This window comes from Elephantulus edwardii, unplaced genomic scaffold (assembly GCF_000299155.1).
Source record: "Elephantulus edwardii isolate Elephantulus edwardi_28Jun2011 unplaced genomic scaffold, EleEdw1.0 scaffold00104, whole genome shotgun sequence".
Lineage (NCBI taxonomy): Eukaryota > Metazoa > Chordata > Mammalia > Macroscelidea > Macroscelididae > Elephantulus > Elephantulus edwardii.
In genome coordinates this window covers 2,143,912-2,152,597 of record NW_006399854.1, presented here as the reverse complement: position 1 = coordinate 2,152,597, position 8,686 = coordinate 2,143,912, and the positions used below count along the sequence as shown (strand labels likewise).

Below are 8,686 nucleotides of genomic sequence, written 5' to 3'. Positions count from 1 at the left end.
TGTATAGCTGAGTCTCCATCAGGTTTCCAAGGCTATAAATTGGTTGGAACAAATGTATAGCTGAGTCTCCATCAGGTTTCCAAGGCTATAAATTGCACAAGAAGGGGTTTCCCATGTTTCGTTCATAAAGCCATGAGTGGATTCAAACCACACGAGAGATGCAGCCTCTAGGTTAGCAGCACAGCTCCCTACATAGGAGGCCACCAGAGCGCCCTTCTCATTCACTGACCCTCTACTTTTCCAACCATGTATCCTCCAAGGACTGACTCCTCTTGATTAAAAAAAACCCAAAATACATATGTTTCCATATTTGAGAGCTCTACCTCAATTGCCCTGTCTAAGGGTGGTCTATTGTACTGTTTTCAAAGGCCTGCTATTTCAGAAGTCAATGACCAATCCTTATTCTTAGCCTATCTTAATCTCAGTGCTCAGATTTAGAACAATATCTGACAGACAAGCATTTTACGGAAAAAAGCGGATGCAAGATATTTCCCCAATTGAAGAAATAACCAATAGTTTCAGTGTTGGCCCCACCCTGTGTTATGTAGATGATATGACCCTGCTTGCTGAAACTGAGGAGGACCTGAAGCGCTTGCTGCAGAGGGTCAAGGACTGTAGCCTTCAATACAGGTTGAAGCTCAATATCAAGAAAACAAAGATTCTCACCACTGGGCTACCTGGCAGCATCATGATAGATAGATGGTGAAGAGATTGAGATTGTTAATAGCTTTAGTTTGCTTGGCTCCACAATCAACACTCTTGACACAAACAGCCAGGAAATTAAAAGACATATTGCCTTGGTAAAGTCATTTATCAGGGACCTCTCCAAATTACTTAAGAGCAGTGATTTCAGTGTGGAGACTAAGGTGTGCCTGATACAGGCCATGGTCTTTGCAATCACTTGCTATGCATCAGAGAGCTGGACAATGACTAGGGATGACAGAAGGAGAAGTGATGCCTTTGAGCTGTGGAGTTGGAGAAGAGTATTGAATATTCTTCATAGACTGCTAAGGCAACAAATAGGTTCATCCTGGAGAGGGTTAAACCAGGCTGTTTCTTGGAGGCAAGGATTCAGAAGTTTCATGTGACATACTTTGGACATGTTGCAAGGAGGGGCGGGACATCATGCTTGGGAGGGTGCAGGGACAGTGCAGGAGAGGAAAACCCTTAATGAGATCGATTGATTCAGTGACTGGGGAAATGTGGGTATGTGTGTCAGAGACAGTGAGATTGGCACAGGGTAGAGCAGGGTTTAGGGCTGTTGCACATAGGGTCACTGTGAGTTGCAGGTGACTCAACCCCACAAAACAACAATACAGTAGCTTTTTTGGCCTAGAGGTAAGAAGTAATGCTGCCAACCCTAAGGCAAGTGGTTTGAACCTACCAGCTGCACTACTGGAGAAAGATGGACAGTCTCCTCCCTTGCAATTTAAGTCTCTGAATACTGGCTGGAGAGTCAGCTCTGTGTCAGTTCCAACTCAACAGCACATAACTCTCAGAGGTAAGGTGCTAATATATGCAAAGTGCTTGTACATAGGATGCACTCCTTTTCATCATGGATATGAAGATATTAAATCCCACTTATCTGAGCCCAAATGTGTGAATTATTCAAATTAACCTGCTAGAAGTTCTACTTCTCTGCTTATATAGCACTTTGAGAGCAAGCCCAGCATAAAGGGCATAGTCCTCTGGACTGGCTAGAACTTGAGACTCCAGTTACATTTGGAGTTTTACCATTCTCCCTTCAGAATGCCAGTGACAGCCTGGGAGATCTCAAGGGCTTTCTTCACTTCTCGCTTTAACCTTCTAACTACAAATTTGGGGATTCTCCTCTACTACTTCAAGATACGTACCATACTTCTAACTTGCTGGCTCCCACTTGCCCCATGGGCTTGATAATGGCTTAAAAACCTCAGGAAAACACTATACTTAAAATGACAATTTTATTATAACAGGAAGGATGCAGATGAAGAGACATACAGGTTAAGGTTCAAGAGGGTTCTCAACAAAGGGTTTCCATGTTCCAAAAATGGACTTTAACCCACCATTTGCATGGTTAACTTTCACCATCCAGGAAGCTCATAGATCTTCCATATCCAGGCTTGTGTTGGAGACTTATTTTGTAGGCATTAATTGGTTGAATCAAGGAGCTCTTATGGTCTAATGGTAAAGAATTGTGCTGTCAACCCAAAGGCACATGGTTTAAATCCACCACCTGCTCCAAGCCAGAAAGAAGGGCAGGCAACTCCCAAGCAATTTACTGCCTCTGAAAACCTCTGAAGTTGGTCCCAACTCAATGGTACACAATAATAACTTACTGAGTTAACTCCTTCCACCAAGGTTGACTGATGTGAAGTGGGTCTTCTCACCTGGCCAACCTAAGTAACCTCATTACCATAAACTCCAAGATGTGGTCTCATCAAAGGCACTGGAAAAACTCCAAGGTTTTAGAGGTTGTCTCTCATGGACTAAGGACAAAGATCACATTCTTTAGATAAAATATATCAGTGTGAAAAGATCCTTAGGGAGCTGGTGACACAGACTGGAGTGAGATGCACTGCAAACCCAAAAGCTTCACCTCTTGATGGTTTGACTCTACCATCAAGTGGCTCCTCAGGAAAAAGATGAGCAGTCTTTTTCCATGTAATTTCCAGCCTCTAATAGCCCAGGAGAGGGTGAGGTATGAGTCAGCTCTCACTGGAAGGCAATGAATGAGTGAGTGACCCTCCCAGAAACAAATATATTTAACACACTTATTTCAAACACATGTTTTTCAGATCTCACAGTTGATGTTCCAGGCCATGGAAAGGTGGTGGTGGACATTGCATATGGTGGCACATTTTATGCCTTTGTCAGTGCTGAAAAGTTAGGACTCAACGTTTGTTCTGCAAAGACAAAGGACCTCGTAGATGCAGCAAGTGCTGTGACAGAAGCAGTGAAGGCTCAGGTAGGTATAATTGCTGCCATAGTAACAATTACTCCTTTGTGACATGAAGAAAATAGAAATTATTGCACCAATCTTATCACTTGGCCATCAGAGTTCCTTATAAAGAAAATTAAATATAAGTTATTAGCAGTACTAAGAATAGCTGTTGCTGTTAAGTGCCATCAAATTGAATATGTCTCATGGCTACCTTATGAGCGTGAGATCGGACCCTTAACCCTATCCTGTGCCATCCTCATGATGCTCAAGCCTGTCATTGTTACTGTCATTGTGCCAATCAGTGTTCTTGAGGGTCTTCCTGTCTTTGACTCTTCACCTTTCTCAGGTCCCCCCAAAAGGTATGTTGAAATCTAACCTTCAGTACCTGTGAATGTGACCTTATTTGGAAATAGGGCCATTGAAGATGCTGTCAGTCAGTAAGCATGAGGTCATAACAAAGTAGGGTCCTAATCCAATATTAATGGTGTCCTTATTAAATGAGGGGAGGAGATAGACTCACACAAGAGACAAGAGTTGAAGATGGATACCAAATAGAATAAGGAATCTATAACTGGGGAATACATTTCTAGAAACCACCAAAAGTTGGGAAAAGCAAGGAAAGCTCTTCTTGTAAACACTTAAGAAAGAACATGGTCAGCTGATGCCCTGAATTCAGACTTCTGGCCAGACTTGTCATGCATTTCAGACATGCTATCAGGAAGGACTAGTCTCTGGAGAAAAGTCTAAAGCTTGATAAAATAGTAGTTGTTGTTGTTATGTACCATCCAGTCCCCAGCAACACAGCAATCCTATATACAGCAGCTCTGGACATTGCTTTATCCTGAGCCAGTCTCATTGTCTCCAATACAACTACCCCCATTACCCCAGTCACTGTGTCAGTCCATCTTATCCAGGGTCTTCCTCTTGTGCTGTCCTTCCATGCTTTGAAGAATGATGTCCTTCTCCAAGGACAGGTCCTTCTCTAAGGATAGGTCCTTCCTGGAAATATGCCCAGATTATGTCAGATAGAGCTTCAGGATCCTTGCCTTCAAGGAGCAGCTTGGTTTCACTCTCTCTTGGATTAACCTATTCTCTTAGCAGTCCATGGTATATTCAGTACTCTTCTCCAGAACCACAACTCAAAGGCATCAATTATTCTTCTATCATTCTTAGCCATTGTTCAGCTCTCTGATGCATAGCAAGTAATTGAAAAGACAATAGCCTGGATCAGGAGCACCTTAGTCCCCAGACTGACTTTGATGCTCTTCAGTACTCTGGAGAGGTCACTGACTGCAGACTTTCCCAATGCAATTTGTTTGTTCTTTTTTTTTTTTTAAATTTCCTGAGTACTGTTGCCAAGAGTGCTGATCATGGAACCAAGAAAGTGGAAGCTGTTAATAATCTTAGTAAATCTCTTCTTCTGTCATGATGCTGTCAATTGGCCCAGTGGTGAGAATCTTTGTTTTCTTGATGTTGAGCTTCAGTCCATCTTAAAGACTGCAGTCTTCGACCTTCTGCAACAAATGCTTCAGGTCCTCCTCAGTTTCAGCAAGCAAGGTTGTATCATCTGCATAACATAGGTTGTTGAGGAGAGAAAGACCATCAGTGAGATGAACTGACACAATAACTGCAGCAGCAGGCCAAGTAGCAATGATTGTGTGGATAGCACAGTACCAGACAGTGTTTAGTTCACTGTGATCTGAAATGGAACAACAATAAACCCTTGAGAACTATAAGAATAAATTTGTGGTACTTTGTTATGGCAACCCTAGGAAATTAATCCACCTGTGAAGAATTTGATATAATAGTGCTATTGTAGGGGTGAAGATAAAGTAAAGCCTTTAAAATAGAGAACAAAACTCCACTATGAGGCCTCTTGGCTTGATATTAGATGGGCTTATTGGATATTAAGAACACAAGTTCATTCAGTTGTTTAAAAGATCACAGTAATCTCAGGCATTCTAAAAACTATCAGACCTCTCAAGAAGTACAGGAAGCACTGCACATTTGGACCTGAGCATACCTTCCCATTGGCATGACATGGTTTCTCTGCCAGGGCCTGCAGTATTAGGTATGTAAAGAGTATGTAGGTTCAAGGTGAGAGGCTTTCAAATAGCGCTGTAGAGGCTATGTGCAGAACACCTTCCTTGGAAGGGATTAAAAGTACTATAAAGACTTTTAACTTCCAATTAAACTAAACACATTTACAGAGATACCTTTTCTAAAGAGATATTCCATAATAGATAAGGATACAATATTATGTCTAAGAGTTCCCCAAATGCATCTTTTATAAAGATCAGTTTGAGTAAACTATTTTGTCTAGATGGTTTTTGTTCTTATTTTCAGGTTAAAATTACTCATCCTGGGAGTGAAGATCTGGCTTTTCTCTATGGAACTATATTAACAGATGGAAAGGACACTTATAGTGAGGAACCAACTACCAACATCTGTGTGTTTGCAGATGAGCAGGTATTGAAACAATAATTTCAAACCTCAAAGCCGGATGATACAGAACTAAATTTGTATTCTTTGCCCAGCTAGCCACCTCCACCTTTCTGTGTCCCAGTTTCCCCATCTCAGAAGAGGTGAGGCTAAGGCTTGTTTGGTCTCTCTTACATAGTTGTTGTCATACAGATAACATGAGATAATGGGTAAAATGTTGGATATAGAGCCTAAGAAGTATTCCATTAGGCAAACTAAACTTCTATTCTCATATTGTGGGGAATCCTTTCTTTTTCTTTGTGGCCAGAATGTATATATGACTTGTGATCAGTATGAGGTGCTTGTGAGCTAGACAACAGAATAATTTTATAGAGAGAAGTGAATATTGAATATACTTTTTAAGTAGACCACCTGTTTCACTAGGGAAGTTCCCCACATACTCTGTATAAAGAAATGAACTATCCAGATTCCACATTATCAGGAATTTTGAAATCTTTTGATTGGTTCTATGACAACTCTATGGTTTTCTTTTATTTCACAAGCCCAGACCCACTGCCATCAAGTCGGATCTGACTCCTAACATAACACTCCATCAGGTTTCCGAGTTTGTAAATGTAAACAACAGGAGATTGCTCATTTTTCCCCCTTGGAGGGGTCAGTGCATTTGAACTGCTGACTTTCCAGTTAGCAGCCTCATTTGTTAAACATTTTATTTCCTTAGAGACTCTGTTGTACATTGGGTGTATTATTTGATGCACAATGTGTTTGATACAGTAGAAATCTAAAGTGGGAGAAATGCTGCTGCTCCATTGTAACATTTCCTGCCTCACTAGTATAATCCTCCTGACCTCTGTTCATCTCATTCTCGGTGTGCCTGCAAAGGGCCAGGGGCTTAAGCTGATGGAGTTTGAGAAGAGCAATTAGGTGTAGAAGATGCCTCGGAGGATATGTGTTCTATTCTGCTCCTTACTGGAGTGTGGTGTTTTCATACTGGGTCAGACTCTCAAACAGCATTCTTTATGAGTAATAAAGTTGGTATTTTGTTTTCAACCTCAGTTACTACTTTGACTTATTTCTTGGTAAGTGCAGAACTCAGACAAGGAAGAAGGGTGTTTTTTAATTGGGCCTTTTGTATCTCAGTGTTTTTGTATGAGACTTCTTTTGAAGTGGACTTTTATTTCTGCTCACTTTAGTGATACAAAAGTAAGGCATTTATCTTACTTTGCAGTTTGGCACCAATGTTAGTTTTCTCTGTTTTTGTATTTTACTCAGAAGATTTTTCTAGTCTGCTGTTTCATTCATGCATGAAAGTAATTACTATCTTAGACTACAAGCTCCTTATAAATTCCTTCTGTGCTTTTTAAAACATTTTTAAATTGAAGGGATGGTAGAAATAATTTTCAAATGGTATTTAAAGGGAAATTTATTAAGATTTATAATAGAGTAGTACACAATAATGTAGTTTTCTTTAGACTTAAAGAAATTTTAAAATAATTGCCAATTCTAGTTTATAGAAATTTACTTCCACATCAACCTTTAATAAAATGCATAAGAACTCTACACAGTTTAAGTTTTTATGTTATATTTATATAGTAATGTTAAACTTTAATATACCAAAAAAAATCTTCAAAGACTATATATAAGATCTAGCTCACACATTTTATTTTTCATTTACATATATAAATATGTGCTCACACACATTTTCATTTGTTTTGTAACAGGTTGACAGAAGTCCTACCGGTTCAGGAGTGACAGCCCGGATTGCCTTACAGTATCACAAAGGGCTTCTAGAACTGAACCAGGCCAGGCCCTTTAAAAGCAGTGCAACTGGCTCGGTGTTCACCGGGAAGGCTGTGAGGGTGAGTGACACACCCTTAGCTCGTTCATAAATGTTCTGCATGGGACTGAAGAATCCCAGTTTCGGTTTTAAGTTTATTCACCCAGCAATAAGAGGAGAATTTTCTCAGAGAAGACCAATAAAACTAGGTCAGGTTTCTCAGAGACTCCTGTGCTTCACTCATGATTGTCCTAGAGTTCAATCTCAGTTTACTAAAAAGTTCCTTCTTCCTTCTTAAATAAGTTCCTCCTTCTCTCATTCCTGTCTTTATTAATAACATCACTGTTTTCACTTCCAAGGTGTCAGTAACTCACTTCTGTTCCTCATTTCCTGTGTACATTGGTCACCAGTGTACAATAGGCCTGTCCAACAAGTCTACATTATGCTCTCTGCTCTAGTAACTGAATTCAACCAATGAATTAAGATGTTCTCTTAAAAAAAAAAAAGATGTTCTCTTAACAGGTTTTTGTGTTCCTAGTCTTTTTCTTTTCCACTTAATTTTCTGTTTTATTGCTAAACAAGCCTCATCAGTCTCTCTACTAAAGATTTCCTGTAGGGTTAATATTTAGAGTTTCTTTAAAATAATAAAAACCATGAGTAAAAAAACTTCAGGCCCAATGTAATACCAGTGCTGCATTTTAATCCTGTATTTTCTTTTTTTCTGTATCTTCACCCCCTGCCCCCACCCCACCAGGAAACAGCATGTGGTGATTTTAAAGCTGTTATAGTGGAAGTCTCAGGACAAGCCCATTATACAGGTACAGCAAGCTTTATAGTAGAAGACGGTGACCCACTGAAGGATGGATTTCTTCTCAAGTGACTTCTTCAAAGACTTTTAAGGCTTTCTTTTAAGATAATCACTATAAATAATCTTTCTCTAAATCATGTGAAAAACAGAATCTGATGTTTGTACATGTAAGCTAATTTTCATTCTTTCTAAAATAGTGCTCTGTGACTAAATATAAAGTCAGCACAACAGCATACTTCATCCTTCAGGACCACTGATGGTAATGTAGCTGAGCCCTTGACCCTTTAGCTGCTAACAGAGGCTGATGGTAGCAGTCAGCGCCCATAAAGATGCACAGCCTTGGAAACTCTGTGGCAAAGATGTCACTGTTGTTGTTGTGAGGTACGAACACTGCCCATCCTGTGCCATCCTCACCGTCAGAGACACTAGAGCTCACTGCTGAAGTCACTGCTCAGTCCATCTTATTGGGGCTTTTCCTCTCCTTCACTGACCGCTTTATCTTTCCAAGCATGATGTCCTTTTCAAAGCAGTCATCTTACCTAGCTACTTGTCCAAAATAGGAAAGACAAAGTTTGGGCATCCTTGCCTTCAGGAAAGGGTCCACCCTCCATACAGTTCACACCTGTCTATAAGGCTCTTGTCTACTGTTTCAGCAAAACTGATTTTTAAAATAAAATTATCCCTATTGCAATAACAAAAAGATTTTTTTGTTAAGTCCAGCTTACATGTATGTGTC

At 40.1% G+C, this 8,686-nt stretch overlaps 1 protein-coding gene across 1 annotated transcript in view; it reads left to right on the top strand.

Annotated features, from left to right (window-relative positions):
- L3HYPDH (L-3-hydroxyproline dehydratase (trans-)) overlaps positions 1–8,022 on the top strand; it is a 14,548-nt gene extending 6,526 nt beyond the window's left edge. The window contains exons 2-5 of the mRNA XM_006891772.1: positions 2,778–2,947; positions 5,270–5,392; positions 7,087–7,224; positions 7,897–8,022. Coding sequence (XP_006891834.1) covers positions 2,778–2,947; positions 5,270–5,392; positions 7,087–7,224; positions 7,897–8,022 — 557 coding nt within the window. The remainder of the gene's footprint in view (positions 1–2,777; positions 2,948–5,269; positions 5,393–7,086; positions 7,225–7,896) is intronic.
- Positions 8,023–8,686: the final 664 nt, after the last annotated feature.